At 40.1% G+C, this 17093-nt stretch overlaps 1 protein-coding gene and 1 long non-coding RNA gene across 7 annotated transcripts in view; both read right to left on the bottom strand.

Annotated features, from left to right (window-relative positions):
- Positions 1 to 1376: 1376 nt before the first annotated feature.
- Positions 1377 to 17093, bottom strand: part of LOC115225720 (AT-rich interactive domain-containing protein 2) — a 101781-nt gene continuing 86064 nt past the window's right edge. Inside the window, exons 19-22 of one of the 6 annotated variants that reach the window (XM_029796640.2) lie at positions 14864 to 15208; positions 6731 to 6847; positions 3772 to 3863; positions 1377 to 2220 (exon numbers count right to left, since the gene is read on the bottom strand). In XM_029796640.2, coding sequence (XP_029652500.1) covers positions 2115 to 2220; positions 3772 to 3863; positions 6731 to 6847; positions 14864 to 15208 — 660 coding nt within the window. In that variant the 3' untranslated portion in view covers positions 1377 to 2114. Of the gene's footprint in view, positions 2221 to 3771; positions 3864 to 5972; positions 6490 to 6599; positions 6848 to 14863; positions 15209 to 17093 lie in introns of those variants that run through there. The other 5 variants (XM_029796643.2, XM_029796641.2, XM_029796645.2 and 2 more) reach the window with 5 other exon arrangements.
- On the bottom strand, positions 6989 to 14857 carry LOC118768346. The gene is made up of 2 exons (XR_005004168.1): positions 11104 to 14857; positions 6989 to 11048 (listed from the first exon to the last, which is right to left on the bottom strand). It is a non-coding gene; the product is annotated as an uncharacterized LOC118768346 (long non-coding RNA).

Genomic DNA, 17093 nt, shown 5'->3' with positions numbered 1-17093 from the left:
CATAATCAAAGAAGCTTGAGAGGCGGTTGGATGGAACCTACACTCGCCTCCTTACGAGAGCTCTAAATCTCTCATGGAAGCGGCATCCAACCAAAGTGCAAATATATGGGAAACTACCACCTGTATCATCTCTCGTGAAAGGTAGAAGAGTCCAGTTTGCTGGACATTGTTTAATTTCTACTCTTCTCCTCTGGAAGCCATCTGCTCGCGATACCAGAGGGCGCACACTCTCCTACCCTGATGTAATCTCCAGGGATACAGGCATCCAGCAACAGGACCTCCGTAATGCTATGTTGGACCATGAAGTCTGGCGTAACATAGTAAATTCCTTTGTCTCGACCACGGTCGAACAATGATGATGATGCCAAATCAGATTGGAACCTGATGCAGCTGACCGGTTTCCAGTCAAACTGTCTAATCCATGCCAGCATGGAAAACAGACGTTAAATGATGATGGTCTCGTAGCTTTAAGATTTCAATGCTGTAACTGTTTTAATGTTAGGGTAGGTGTGAGAGGATGCATCTGGTCAGTCTGAACATAGAAGAGGGAGACCATCTGGGCCAGATATGGCTGGTTTGAGTACTTAAAAGCTTAAAGCAATGGTGATGATGATGATGACAATGACAGTGATATAGTTTCCTTTTTTCATCTCTTTATCTGTTTCAGTCATTTGACTGTGGCCATGCTGGGGCACTATCTTGAGTCTTTAGCCAGATGAATCAACCCCAGCATGGCCACAGTCAAAAGAGTGAAACAAGTAAAAGGCTGGAAATAAAAGACAAACGGTAAAATTTCAAACAGAAAAAAAAAATTCTTTTTTTAAAAATTAAAACATTGATTTAAAAAACCAAGCAGTTTGGCTTTAGTTTATCTCATAGATTAAATTTATTTTTGAAATCGAGTTTTAGAAAAATGACACATGTTAAAGTCCTTCAATTCCCATGAATGCAAAAAAAAAAAAAAAAAAAATTAAACTTTTGCTACAACAGAACAAATTTTTTTTTTTTTTAAATCTTCTTTAAATGAAAAGTGGCAACATTAGTTCGTTCTCTCACTTTTGCCGAAGTTTTTTCCTGACACACACACACACATACACATACATGTACATACAGACATAAACGCAAACATGTACATGTGTGTATGTATATGTATGTATATGTGTGTGTGTGTGTATACATATATATATACGTGTGTGTACATATATACACACATATATAATTTTCTTTAATAATAATAACAATAATAATCATTACTATTATTGTTAAATGTATGTACATGTCTGTGTGTATGTACGTGTATGTATACGATGGTATCCGTGTTTAAGTGCCATTTTATAATTATTATTATTATTTTTTCTTTTTTTTTTATTAATATATTGTTTTTGTCCTTTTTGCTTCTTTCTCTCTTTCCAAAAGAAAAAGGAAAAAGAAAAAAAAATGGTTAAATACAATGAGTAAGCGGTGGTTGTCACAAATGTGTGTTGTGATGTTCCCCCTATGAACGTAGAAGTTGTAGTAGTAGTAGTAGTAGTAGTACTTGTAGTAGTAGTAGTAGTGTTAGTAGAAGTAGTTTAATCAAGTATGTGTGTGTGTGTGTGTGTGGTGGGGGTCAGAGTGGACTGGTGTGTTTGGTGATGTCTAAAAGGCTAAAAAGAGACACTTTGTACAAAATACTGACTTGACAGGCAAAATGATGACGGGGGTCCGTATGGTATGTAGAAGGTAAGCAGGGGGGGGGGCTCTTTTTTTTTTTTAATATTTTGGGGATCAAATGGCTCAGTGACACATGTAACAAACCATACTCGCAGCTAAAAATAAAAAATAAAGATGAAGACACACTATACACACACACACACACACACACGTGCATACATACATACGCACACAGAGCTTTTAAAAAACAGATTATGAAGATGTTTGGTCAAGTGATGTCATATACACTATTTTCTTTTTTTTTTATTTGTTGATGAGATGATGTGAGAAAGGAAGAAGGAGAGAGAGAGAGAGAGAGAGAGAGAGGGAGAGGAGAAATTATACCAGCAGGGGTGAAATAGATGAATGGGTCAGAGGAGGTGTAAGAAAGAGCAAGCAGGTGGGTGACTGGTCACGGCCTGCTAATGGTGCTCGAGGATTTCCCAAAGGCAGTTAGCTAATGCATTGGAGGACTCCACTGCGCTCATTGCAGTGTAGCCCAGATAGGTTTCATGCTTCTTCATTAATCTGAAAAAGAGAGAAAAAGAAAAAAAACAAATTACACATTACATAATGACAAAGATATTGACGAGATAAAACAACCCCAGAGTTTAACCGGTACTCATTTTACTGACCCCAGCACAATTTAAACCCAGAACAGAAAAGTGGACGAAATACCTATTTCTTTACTACCCACAAGGGGCTAAACACAGAGAGGACAAACAAGGACAGACAAACGGATTAAGTCGATTATTTCGACCCCAGTGCGTAACTGGTACTTATTTAATCGACCCCGAAAGGATGAAAGGCAAACTTGACCTCAGCGGAACTTGAACTCAGAATGTAACGGCAGACGAAATACCTATTTCTTTACTACCCACAAGGGGCTAAACACAGAAGGGACAAACAAGGACAGACAAATGGATTAAGTCGATTGCATCGACCCCAGTGCGTAACCGGTACTTATTTAATCGACCCCAAAAGGATGAAAGGCAAAGTCGACCTCAGCAGAACTTGAACTCAGAATGTAATGGCAGATGAAATACCACTAAGCATTTCGCCTGGCGTGCTAACGATTCTGCTAACTCACCGCCTTCCACATAAAAACAGGTGAACTACCTATTTCTTTACTACCCACAAGGTGCTAAACACAGAAGGGACAAACAAGGACAGACAAACGGATTAAGTTGATTATATCGACCCCAGTGCGTAACCGGTACTTATTTAATCGACCCCCGAAAGGATGAAAGGCAAAGTCGACCTCAGCGGAATTTGAACTCAGAACATAACGACAGACAAAATAGCGTTATGCATTTCACCTGGCATGCTAACGATTCTGCCATCTTATATAATAACATGATATTGACGAGATAAAACAAATAGAAAATATGTAATAAACAATAAAATTACAAACAAAATATTACGATAGAAAATAGAAAGGAAGGAAAGAAAATGGAATGATTATTTGCAAAAGATTCTTGATGCTTCTACAGATTGAGGGCAGCAGAGAAACAGTTAACATTTGGTTGAATGAAGAGATATTAACCGTTTGTGATGATGGGCAAAGATATCGAGTGTCTCTGGTGGCTGGAGACGTATTGTTTGTGGCAGGCAAAAAAGATATTGACTGAGGTGACCAAACTAAGAGGGACTGTTTAAGGTGGCCAAAGAGGGATTACTGATTGTTGATCGTATGCAGTTTACGGTGGGATGCACCTTCAAAATATTGGAAACCCCCGTCTAGCTCAGTTGAAAGAAAGCTAAAATAGAACAAGGCATTTTATCTTTTATTCATTAGACTGTGGCCATGCTGGGGCACCACCTTGAAGAATTTTTAGTGGAATGGATTGACCCCAGAACCTTATTATTTTTAAAGCCTGGTACTTATTCTATTGGACCCTTGTGCTGAACCAATAAGTTACGGGGATGTGAACACACCAATGCCAGTGGTCAAGTGGTGGTGAGAGACGGCTGGTGTTGGTGTAACTTAGCAGTTTGGCAAAAGGGGTCTGATAGAATAAGTACCGGACTTTTAAAGAAATGGAATGTTAAGTAATGTTTTTAGGAAAAGTTACCAACCTTCGGCCAAGTGTTGAGTATCGTGATAAATTCCTTAAAATCAAAGCTGCAGTTAATCTGATGTGTTTTGTAACTGGTCCTTCACGAGCTTCCTGTAGAAAGCCAAAAATACAAAAAAAAAGTGAATTCTAAATGTAACAAGAAAAAAATAAATAAATAAAATGGAAAAGAAGCAGCTGATATAACATCCTCATCATTATAAGTTTTATTTGATCTTTGATTTTCCTTTTGGCTTGGACGATGCAAAGCTGATAGAAAACACTATGCACACACGCAAAACCTACATACACACATGCACAAACACAGAGCTATGGGAGAAGATACTTGCTTAAGGTGTTGCACAGGGGGACTGAATTATGATCAAATGGGGCTCGTTTGTTAGATAATAATAGCAGGTGCTCGCCAAAACAGAGATTAAACCTTGCTACAGTATTTAACTCTTTAGCATTTACATCAGCCATATCCGGCCCCAAAATATCCAACCTGTTTTACATTCAAACTGACTAGATCCTGCCTCTCACACTTACCCTACAATGTCGTTTCTAAAAATGAACAATCACATCCAAGCTTTGAGATAATGCATGACTAATTCAAAAGAATTCTTTTATTCTTTCATACATTTCAGCCCTAAGGCTGTGGCCATGCTACAGCACCACCAGTATATAAATAAGCATTACATTTGACACAATAATCTGACGGCTGTAGGATTAAAATGAATCTTCCCTGAGTCTTGCGTTTACACTTCAACACGATTTCTTGGAAAACCTGTACACACCAATCATGACAATAATCACACACACACACACACACAATCAGTTTTAAGAGGAAGTAGGGTGTATTACTGGTATTTCTATTATTAATCTCTGAAGGGATGAAAGGTGAATGCCTGAAAGAATTGATGCTTATGGTTATCGGGGTTTTTTTTCGACCCTTTCAGTAACAAGTGTACTTTGTAATGTCATTGTTACTGCTCCAGCATGGCCACAGCCTTAGGGCTTGTGTGCTGGCACTTTGCAGGACTAATCAATGACAGACAAACAGACAGAACGGAAGAGGTGGGGGTGGAGCAAGATAGAGAAGCACCAGCATTGATAATATCTTGGTGAAGAGAATATGGTAAGATTTCATCTTGTGATCTCACAGTCACTCCATCATTGGAACACTGCGACTTCTGTCTGTCTGTCTGTCTGTCTGTCTCTCCTTCAAATACACTTACACTCAGTGACGTGTGTACACACCCATTACATCCGACAAACTCCCGGGACGTGCTGCTTCCTTAAACTATCCTTTATTTATCCAAGCTGTACCATCACAAATATGGATTCCGAATTTTGGCACAAGGCCAGTAATTTCGAAGGGTTAAGTCAATTAGATCGACCCCCAATGTTCAGCTGGTTCTTATTTTATCGACCCTGAAAGAATGAAAGGCAAAGTCCACCTTGGTGGAATTTGAACTCAGAACATAAAGACAGATGCTTGTTGCTATGAAGCATGTTGTTGCCTGCTGTGCTAAGGATTCTTATTTCTTTACTACCCACAAGGGGCTAAACATAGAGGGGACAAACAAGGACAGACAAACGGATTAAGTCGATCACATCGACCCCAGTGTGTAACTGGTACTTAATTTATCGACACCGAAAGGATGAAGGGCAAAGTCGACCTTGGCGGAATTTGAACTCAGAACATAACGGCAGATGAAATACCGCTAAGCATTTTGCCCGGTACGCTAACGTTTCTGCCAGCTCACCACCTGCTGTGCTAAGGATTCTGCCAGCTCATCGCTATCATGAATACTCTCTGCAAACAGCATCCACCCCGCTGCCAAACAAACATACAAGACATGTCAGACAATTTTAATTAGTGGAAAGTGAGGAAAATTAGAAAAAAACTTGATGACAAAACAAATGGGTTAAAAAAAAAATCATTCAAAATCATATCTAATAAAAAAAAAACAAATAAAAAGTTCAGGTCAAAAACAATAACAACAAAAATAGACATAGAGACATCGAAAGATATTTACAAAAACATCAAACAACAACTGCAACAATGAGAGAATAGGGAAAAAAGTTGTCATGCAAAGTTACTGATGGAAGCAGGCAGAAATCGGAATGCAGTAAAGATGATATTGAAAGCTCTAAAAGTATCATGCACACACACAGTATATATTAATATATATTAATATAGCAGTTCTTTTTTTTTTTGGTTTTTCTGGTTTTAAGCGCTTGCTTTTTTCTACAGCGTCTCCCTGATATCAAATGATTTCTTCCATGCAGCACGGACTTGTTTAATGTGTGACTTTAAAAGACACTGCTCTCCTCCTTGCACCTTGGTGAACGTCCGTCGTTGAGCTCGGGAGACCAGAGCTCACAAGATCAAACCTCTCTCCAACCCCTGCCGTCCGCCCCACACTCACACGGTGAAGAGAAAAGATCTGAAAACATCAGTCAGAAATGAATGACAAAAGTGGAGGGAAAATAACAAAGGAAAAAAAAAAAAGAGAAGAAAAGAGTTTCAGATAAGAAGACTTAAAGTGCGTTGTCTACCACCACCACCACCTCCACCACCCCACCGAACTCACCCTTGGGATATTATATATCCGTCCCCGCCCCCTCACATCCCCTCAGCTTAGATAAATGATGAGATGAAGTGCAGACGAGATGAGTGCCAAGTAAAGAATAAGGAGGTGGGGGGAGGGGCTTGGTTTGGTGAGTGAGAGGAAAGAGGAGAGAGAGAGAGAGAGAGAGAGAGAATGAGGAAAAGATCCTGGTGAGATGAGAGCTGGCAATGGCATGGGCTTGCAGAGAGAGAGAGAGAGAGAGAGAGAGAGAGAGAGAGAGAGAGAGAGAATGAGGAAAAGATCCTGGTGAGATGAGAGCTGGCAATGGCATGGGCTTGCAGAGAGAGAGAGAGAGAGAGAGAGAGAGAGAGAGAGAGAGAGAGAGAGAGAGAGAGAACTCACCTGGAGCATCGGCTTAACAATGTTGAACTGCATCGGAGGGTAAACAAAGTCTGGGTTTCTCGCTTTGAAATCGTATCGCGGGTAATGATGGATTGGGTGTGGCACAAAATTTGTGGGCTACAAGAGAAGATCCAGCCAGGAGTGAGAGACGGCGCAAAGTCATCAACTTTGATTTAAGACTAACGAGGTGAGACTCGCAATGAGAATGGGCGGGTGGTTGCAGATTTGGGTGCCAGCAAAAACACAAGAGGAATTCTCTTTTTTTTCAAAGAGCCAGATCAAAGGGACCGTTAAGGACAGGGGTTACTCAGAAGATATTTGAAAAACAGGAATGAGAACAAGACAACCAATTCTAGACCAGCAACTGCAAACAGACAAAACCATCCACTTATTTGATAAGGATTCTAACATTTTTGACCAGTGACACTTGTTGAAGGTGTATCAACACTATGGTTACCGGGTTCAGATTGCATTCGCAAGGTCCTGGGTTCAATCTCAATGTGCTTATGCTATTTCTTCCATTGGGCCAAGCCTTCTAAGTGAAACTTGGGTCAATGGAAAGTGTGCAGAAGCCTGTTATTCTGCAAGGGGAGATTTTATTTTTTCGGCAACAGACTGAATTCACTGTCATCTTTGAGACGATGACACCATCTTTGGGTACCTTCAACAGGGTCCACTGTTAACATGTGAACCAGAATCTCGATAACTTGATATCCTGATTTATTCCATCCTTCTGCAGCAGCGACCCAGCAATTCTGGTTTCTTCCTCTACTCCCACCAACCAACCAACCAACCAGCCTCAGGGACCCTGTGGAACATCGTGGCTGTTGATGTAGTTTCTCCTCTAAGGCAACAGTAAAAAAGACAGAGAAAAAAAGAAACAAAAACAAAACAATAGCCTGTACAAAGTTCTAACAGATAGAGCAGACCAGAGTGTTGTGAACTTCGGCTTTGTTGCTATAGCTACGAAACAAGGATGAAGGACAAAACATCACCTTGAAAATATCAAGACTTGCTGGACATCACACATCCACGAAGTGAAATATTTGAGACAAAGATAAGTCCAACAGGATAAAAAAAAAAACTCCAAGAAAAAAACTTGAAGCCATCCATGGTTCCAATAAACAACAAAGTTAACAATAAGTTTGAACCAACGAGGGACCTTTTGTGCTAAAAATAGCAGCCATTATTCCAAAACATAACACCTTACCATATAAATAAGAAGACAGAATATAGTGGGTAGGGGAGTCACAGCTGGAAGGTCTCTGATCAATTCTTGGTGGTGGGCTGACAAGTCCCTTAACCCCTTGATGGTTGTTGGGGCACTGCAGTTATGCAGCACAGGTAGGGCAAGAAAGCCTGGTGGAGCCTATCCCTCTCCAGGCTAAACTCCTTTTAACCAGCTGAGTGGACTGGAGCAACGTGAAACAAAGTGGTTTTGCTCAACAACACAATGGATCACCCAGTCCGGGAATCGAAACCACAATCTTACGGTCACGAATCCAACATCCTAACCACTGAGCGATGTGCCTCCACTTGATGGGCCAAGGGAGCTAAATAATGATGGAAAATAAAATAAAAGGAAACCTAATCACCATTTTAATCGTAACAGAGTGAACCAGAAGCAAAATATTTATCCCTTTATCATTTAAACCAGCCAGATCTGGCCCGAGTATTCTTCCTTGTTTTATAACTCAAACCAGCCAGATCTGGCTTCTCACACCTACCCTACAATGTCATTCTAAAAACAAACAACTGCCTCATCAAAATATCGAAGCTATGAGATAATGCATGATTAATTAAGAACAAGGTGAATGAACAAGGGTCACATCTAAAGGAAAAACCTGAATACTAAAAGGCTGGGCTGACAAAAGATCCACAAGATCTCCTCGTTTAATTCTAGCCATTCTACAGGAACAAGAATTCAGAGGAAAACACACTGGATCAAAGAAGTAACCGAATACCTAATAACATGACTGTGAGTAGCATTGGGGGTGGGCTGACAAGTCCCTTAACCCCTTGGGGGTTGTTGGACTGAATTAGAGGCATTCAGAAGATCTAAGATGCATGCTTGTATTTTCTGATTTACATTCTGGTTTTTGTTGCTGAAGACACGATACCAGTAATACTCAAAGGTCCAAATTTATACAATGTCCCACAGCGCCTCATACTGACTTAGAGACAATGCGACTCCTCAGGTTTAGCAAGAAAAAAACCCCCAAAAAACAATAAATAAATAAGCTGGTGGTCATAAACTACATTGATTGATATCTCAAGAAGACATTATAAGCTATAACAAAGATCTTTTTCAAGATCTAGCAACTAAAGAATGTATACAGGTAAATGGGTGACCCCGTGACAGACAGACAGACTTGTACAATGTTCAGGGAAAACTGTTGGCCTGTCTGCTCAGCCAGAGGGGAGGCATCATTCAAAAGCACTGTGACAAGCAGTGTGTAGCAACATTTGACAGTCTGATCGATACAGTGATATCATCTGGATAATAACTTCATATTTATATAATATTTTCAAAACAGAATGAGATGGAAAACTCAACTAACAACTGTTGCCAGTGCACAGAAACAATTGTTGTGATTTGTGATTAAATTCTGTTCGTTCCATCTTCTTGCTATATGTCTGAGTGTATATATAAAACTGATGACAATGAAGTGAAGCTCACTGTTTCCTGTTCAATTTCTAAACTCTGATCTGCAATTCAGATGAAATAATTGTTATTTCAATATTTATCTTCTGCCCAAATAAAACCAGAGACTTCAATATGGTGCCACGATAAATGGTGAGAAAAAAGATGCAGAATCGATAGACATCTTTACAAAGAGTGTTTGAAGAAACTCTTAGAGCAGTCTCGAGCAGACATGTGGCTGAATGTAGCAGCCAGATTAGCAGATGGAGATGGGACAAGCAGGGTTTCACAAATGTATGAACTGACAAACCTATGGAAAAAAACTTAACGAAGATCTTGTAAGGTTAACAACAATTAGTATCACCCAACTTCATTCAAAGTTTGTCCTTTTTTTTGTTATTTGCCCAATTTGATGTCATTTGGAATGAGGAATATTTTTTCGTCTTCTCTTGTTTTCATCATCATCATCGTTTAGCGTCCGTTTTCCATGCTAGCATGGGTTGGACGGTTCAACTGGGGTCTGTGAAGCCAGAAGGCTTCATCAGGCCCAGTCAGATCTGGCAGTGTTTCTACGGCTGGATGCCCTTCCAAAAATTGCAAGCCCATTGACTAAATGATCGTTCTAACTGAACAACAAACAAGATCATTAACCTTAATAGCTGTAACGAACAGGTGGACTGAGATAACCTGATCCAAGTCGAGCCGAGGTTACAAAGAAACATTTTTTTGTCCTGTACTTTTGTTTAGTATTCCAACATGAAGGGCGGGGGAAAAAATAAAGAAAAAATTTAATAAAATCAAACATGCAAAAAAAAAAAAAAGATCCCTTTGCAAAATAGAAGGGGTGGAAAAAAAAAGGGAAGACATCATTATATGCATGAACAGACAAAAAAAAAAGAAAATTTGAATTAAAATAAAACATCAATAGTTGAGTAAGTCATGTCATTATAGCACAGAAAGAAATGTAAAAAAACAGAAATAAGTAAACAAACACATCATGCCAAGGGTCTAGACAAAAAACAAAAACAAAAAACAAACCAAGTCTCTGCTGTAAGAGAGAGAGATGTAACATGCTTCAAAATGGTTTAAATCTGTCAATAATATCAGAGCATCTAATTATATAAACAGACGAACATATTTTGTACGTGATATTGGACGACATCAATAAGCAACTAACTAGAAGCATTAAGTCTCAGATCTTTGAGGTTACATTTTGGTTATAAGATGCAAATATACACAGACACAACAAGCACTCCGACACACAGACAGAAAAAATTCTTGGGCTTCCGTTTTGGAGCCGACATAAATTTCAGTCCTGAGCAACTGTTGGCACTCTAACAAGGCCCCTAAAATATGCCCCCATCCTGCCCCTCCGTCCCCCCACCACTATATAGAGTCTGTAGTTCTCATCAGATCCCTGAAACGATGCACCTCCTTCCAATCACTGACATCCAAGACCACACGCAGAACAAAGCCATCCACCTGATCCCTAAACCTACAAATCTTCCGCTAGTGATACGCTGTGCCCTTGCTCTGAGTCCCTTGGTACAGCAACTGCAACCACACCCTCTGCCCTTCAACAACCACTGACTACTACACCTCACCAAACCCAAAACCCCCCACACTATCCACCTACTTTTCAGCTTCTTTCTCACTCCCATTAAACCATTGTCCCTTTATCAACAAAAAGGAAAAAAAAAGAGAGCCCCCAGAACTTCTTTGTCATGACCTTTACATTAACCTCCAACTCTTCAAACCCCAATGCTCAACAAAAAAAAATCTTTCTGAATTAACTGGAACCCCAACAGTTAGAAGAAATGGCTTTACTTCTCTGGGTACAAATATGAAAATAAATTGCACAGAAATACACAAATCAAATAACAATGTGTATATAATAAAGAGGAGAAGGTTATTTAACAAGAAAAACCATTTCCTCCATTCTAGTCTCTACGCTTCGATATGATCTCAGCTTCGCACGTCTCACATTCAAACCAAAACAAACAGCAACAACTAGATCACCACAATCATTTAATGTCCACTTGTCTATGCTGGCAGGAGTTGGAAGGAATTTGCCAAGGCAGATTTTCTACAGCTGGATGCCCTTTCTGTCACCAAACCTCACCTGTTCCCAAGTAAGGTAATACTCCCCCATAATCAAACCTGTTTTCCCAGAAGATTAGAAGTGACAGACACCACTTGTATGACAGGGACACTCATTTACAACTACCACGTGATGTCAAGGCAAGGAGACAGTAACACACGCACGCACGCACGCGCATGCATATGAGGAGCTTCTTTCAGTTTCCAGTAATGAAATCCACTTGCTTTATTCACTAGGCACTGGTCGCTCCAGAACTACAGTAGAAGCCACAAGTGCCCAAGATGCCACAAAGTGGGACCGAACATGAAATCATGTGGCTAGGAAGCAAGCTTCTTAACCACACAGCCACACCTGAGCCCCTTCTTTGGACAAAACTGTTTCACAATCTAGAGACGGATGCATCTGAACTAGGCCCTTTACTGCAAACCAAATTTCAGTGGATTAGATTACTAAGTCAAGCGTAGGGTATAGTGTCTGGTAATGCCCTTTTGTGTGTCTGGCTAAAATAATCAAGTTGTGGACAAACTGATTCCAAAGAAATTTTGAATATACACAGAAAGACATTCCCACACAGAAACAGCAAACCCAACAGCATCCACGACAGACCCACCCCATGCCACTACGCACCAAACAATCAAAGAATGTGGAAGTGCATGGATTAATGGTTTGGGGTGTTGGGCTCATGATCGTAAGGTTTGTGGTTTCCATTCCTGGACCGGGTGACACATTGTGCTCTTGAGCAAAACACTTCATTTTATGTTGCACCAGTTGTCCACTCAGTAGGCAAAAATGAGTAATCCAGTGATGGACTGGCGTCCTATCCAGGTGGGGAATCAATACTCCATGAAACTGGGGAACAGGCCCTTATGAGTCTAGAACACTCATGACACAAGAAGATAAATTTACCTTTACTTTAAATGATCAAAGAGAAAGATCTAGAATATGTAAATAAATAAAAAATTTTAGATCAGCTCAAGTATATTTGGACATATTTAGCCGGTACAAAGGCCGTGTTCACTGTTAATTTGTCGTGGAGGAATTTTTGCACTTCAGTCAATAGGTGTCCAGTGTTGCAAGCCAAGGAGCTGGAAATACATTCACCATTCTGAGAGGATGTCCCTTCAAACGACTGTTGGCGTTTTTCAACAACTATCACCAAAAGTGAGAAAGGTTCCCCATGGCAAATTAGCACTAAATACTGCCTTCTTACAGGATCAAATATGCCCTAAACATATTTCAACTGTTCAAAAATGAGGGACATTGGACAGTTCTGACATGAAGGGAACTAACTCAAAAATGCCAGGCTATATATGCCATATTACACACCTTAGCACTAACAACAGTGACCCATTACTCAGTCACCGAGGGTTAAAAACTTAACTCGCCTTGTCAGTCTTATCAGATCTGAAATCAGTGGTGATATGATTCCACCTTGATTGCCGTGGGTAGAGAGCTTGTCTCCCTTGTCAATCATTGGAAAAGTGCTCTCATGGGGCTAAGAGTTATTTTAACTCTTATTTCTAGCAATGCTGGTGCTCACTAGCACCCTCCGTCACTTTAGTGACGACTATACTTTATCTATACATACACACACACATGCTCGCAGCAAATTTTTCAGTCAGTATATCCATCACAAGATAATATGTCGATCTGCCTGGCACTAATAAAGAAAGAAGACGGTCTCCTTGTTTATCCCCAGTTGATTTTGAAATAACTCCAAATCAAGTTTTGAATTAATTGCAAGCAATAAATTCACAACTCGTCTTCTTCAAGTCAAAAACGAGTTTCAACAATTACCTCTTTCTATTTCTGATGTTAATTAATAACAGTTAATATTAGTAAATTTCACCCTTGTTATCACTCAACCCACACACACACATCACGTATGGGATGAAGAAGTCGTACAGATGATGGCTTTGAATTATGTCAAGCAGTGTTACGGATGCAAGTTTAATGAACGCAAAATGCAAAGAGAAAGGTGTAGGATTAGTAAAACACTCTTAATGGCAATATTCTGAGCTAAAACCCTGAAAAAGTGACAAGATACCGAGAGAATTACAAACACACATCATGAGACGTGTGTAGAGCATATACAGATACATATATCACCTGAAGCATATTTCATGTGGCCCTGTGTATTATGCACATATACACATGCACATCATTTTGTTTCGTATCTGAATTCCCATGCAAATATCACCAACCTGTACTCATTTCTCAAATAAGAGAAATGCATGTATGTATAAATAAACACAATAAATAGACACCCTACATTAACCCTTTTATTGGTGCAGTTGCTACCTGGTGCTTCAAACTCGTTAATGCATTATACACAAGGTATGTCTACTAAATACAGGATTAAGTAATTAAATGCACCAAATGACATTATTTTCTCACAAAGGTGTCTGTTTACTTTCGAGAGGTCTGCGCATACATACCTACATACGGATATATATTCATACACACATTCACACACAAATATATATACACAGATATCGTGTATAGATGTAAAAACTGCCAAGCTAACTCGTATTATGAATTACATGTCTCCTTGGCCATAAAGAGGCCAGAGAAGAGGTGCTTAGCTTTGAGTTTTGTAGTGGGAGAGACGTAACATTGAAGATAACATGCCCTGAAAATCTCAAACCTATGCCTGACAGTTAACTAAACCAGTCCCTGTAGAAGAAGGTGTCCAGCTTCAAAACAGAACAAAAACTGGTTTCTGAATTCCCAAATTAGTTCAATACCTTTTTCACCTTCACGTTGTTTCTAATTGTCATCTTACAAAGGCAAGAAAACGAGTAAATATAACAATAAAGCCAAATGTACCTGGAGGGAGAGGATCGTTCAAGACCAGACATTATTCAGAAACTCTGAAAACACATTCTTACCCTTTCAATCTGCTACCCAAGTTCACCTAGCTTTTTTCTCCAAACGCCTTAGCTAACCATTACTGTTAACCAAACACTAGTCATTCGAACCACAAATTCACTTGCAGACATTCTGACCCTTTCACCATTCAGTCCCCACCTCACAGTCATACACCAGCCCTCCATTCTCCTTCTATTTTACCTCCCCCACCAGAAACCTAATTAACCAATTAAACATATTTCAAAGTAACATGACACGGAACTGAACCCTTGCCCCCCCCCCCCACCTCTCATATCGGTTACATATATAACATTACATATTTCACCCCTGCTATTATTTTAGACTAGAATTTACATAATGGGTCTTTTTTTTCTCTTTTTTTTACATGCAATATTTGTTGATATTTTAAAAACTTTTTTTTTTGCGCTGCCAAAATGCTAGTTTGATGTGGTTAACATAGCTTAGGTGAATGATGTTCTCAATAACCGCAAGTCATCAGCAGTGATTGAAAACTCACCATTAACTCAGGGAAAGGTGGCCTTGCCGAGAACCGTCTAATAGCTTGGATGGCAGCGTCAGGAGGATAGACGAGATTAGGAGTTCCAGGAGCAGCAGCAGCAGCAGCCGCCGACACGCCGCCGCTTCCAACAACAACACCACTCACACCACTGCCTGCGGTAGAAACACATGGTGCACTGACAGAAGCAGCAGCAGCAGGGCTCACCTGAAGAGGGGGAAGAAGAGGAGGTTGCGATTGGGTAGGTGGCGCTGCATGTGCTACTGCACCTGGCATATTCATCTGAGCCGACTGGATTCGCCGCTGGGCTGCAGCTCGCAGAACTGCTTCAGAGCAATGCTGATCCTGCAAGACGAAAAAAGAAAAAAGAAAAGACAACGCCATTTAGAAGAATCTCAAATAAAGCAAAGTTAAGAGAGTGGAAGAGAGAAAGTGTTCAGGACTTGATACCTTTTTCTTTACTACCCACAAGGGGCTAAACACAGAGAGGACAAACAAAGGGATTAAGTCGATTATATCGACCCCAGTGCGTAACTGGTACTTAATTTAGCGACCCCAAAAGGATGAATGGCAAAATCAACCTTGGCGGAATTTGAACTCAGAATGTAACAGCAGACGAAATACCGCTAAGCATTTCGCCCAGCATCATAACGGTTCTGCCAGCTCACCGCCTTGATACCTTAATACACACAAACATCTACACAGTAGGTCAAGATATATACAGTCAACATGTTGGGTAGGGTCCAATTCTACCCTGCATCTGAATTAAGGGGTCTTCAGAACATTTGAGAAGTACAGGCATGTCTGTGTAGTTAAGAAACCTTCTTTGCAACCACATGGTTTTGGGTTCCATACCTCAGTGCGACACCTTGGGCAAGTATCTGCTACTACGGGCCGTCAGTGGATTTGGCCGACGGAAACTATGTGGAAGCCCATTGTGAGCATGTGTCTGAAAACCAGTGTTGGTTTGTTTACATCCCCACAGCTTAGTGTTCAGCAAAGAGAGACTGATAGAATGAGTATCATACTTTAAGTAGTGGAGTTGATTTGTTTGACCTGACCCTTCAAGGCAGTGCTCCAGCATGGCTGCAGACCAAGGACTAAGAGAAGCAAACGATAAAACATAAGGAAACCTCTATGTAGTTGGTAGACCTTCTATAAATAGCAGCTAAATCTTCTTAATGCCTCTGAATAAACTGTGCCAGAGAAAACAAAAAAAAAATTTAAATAAGAAGGGGACATTATGGCTGAACACAATTGACCAAAGTCTCCCTCATTGGGGCCCAAAGCAAAGCCCAACAATTGTACAAGAGCAACTCCTTAACCCTTTCATTACCATATTTCTGTTGAAATACATTGTTCATCTTTTATCTTTTACTTGATTCAGTCACTTGACTGCAGCCATGCTGGGGCACTGCCTTGAATGATTCTAGCCGAATGAACCGACCCCAGCAACTTATTTTTTTTCAAGCCTGGTATTTATTCTATTAGCCCTTTTTTGCTGAACCGCTAAGTTATTTGGGTGTAAAGAAACTCCAACCCTGCCAAGTGTGTGTGCATACACACATACACACACATAATGGCCTTCATTTCAGTTTCCATCTATCAAATTCACTCACAAGGCAAATAGCATCTTATTTATCTCTTAAACAGACATTGGAATGTGTTTGGTTGCGAAGGCAGCCAAAGAGATGACAAAGCAAAAGAAAACAATATGCAGATCAGGTCTTATGGGACACACCTGTTGTATCATCACTTACCTGACAGCAAAACAGGGTCAGTGTATTTCAACGAAATGAAACAGTTAAACTTTAGATCTTAAGTTGAAGCTTTTGCAAAAATGTAACATTATTGATCTCTTCTTAACCCATTCATATTCACTTTATGCTGTCAAGTGTGAGGCTTATCTTCTGAATTAATCATGCATTATTAACTGTGTAGCTTTGAGATTTTGATGATGTGTTTATTTTCTGAATGACAATTTAGGGTATGTGTGAGAGGCCAAATCTGGCCACTTTAATTATAAAACAGGCAAAATATTTGGGCCAGATATGGCTGATTTAAATGCCTAAGGTTAGCCAGTGTAACCTCAAAATCCCAGTCCATGTAGCAATATGGCGACTTTGTGCCTCAATGACCCTGGTAGGTCCTCCCACACTGGATGGGTCAAAGGATAGAGGCCAGACTTAATACGGACCAACACTCCCATCTGGAAAAAAAGTGAAGTTAC

This window comes from Octopus sinensis, linkage group LG28 (assembly GCF_006345805.1).
Source record: "Octopus sinensis linkage group LG28, ASM634580v1, whole genome shotgun sequence".
In the NCBI taxonomy this organism is placed as follows: Eukaryota; Metazoa; Mollusca; class Cephalopoda; order Octopoda; family Octopodidae; genus Octopus; species Octopus sinensis.
The sequence above is the reverse complement of the archived record's forward strand: the minus strand, read 5'-3'. Positions and strand labels throughout refer to the sequence as shown.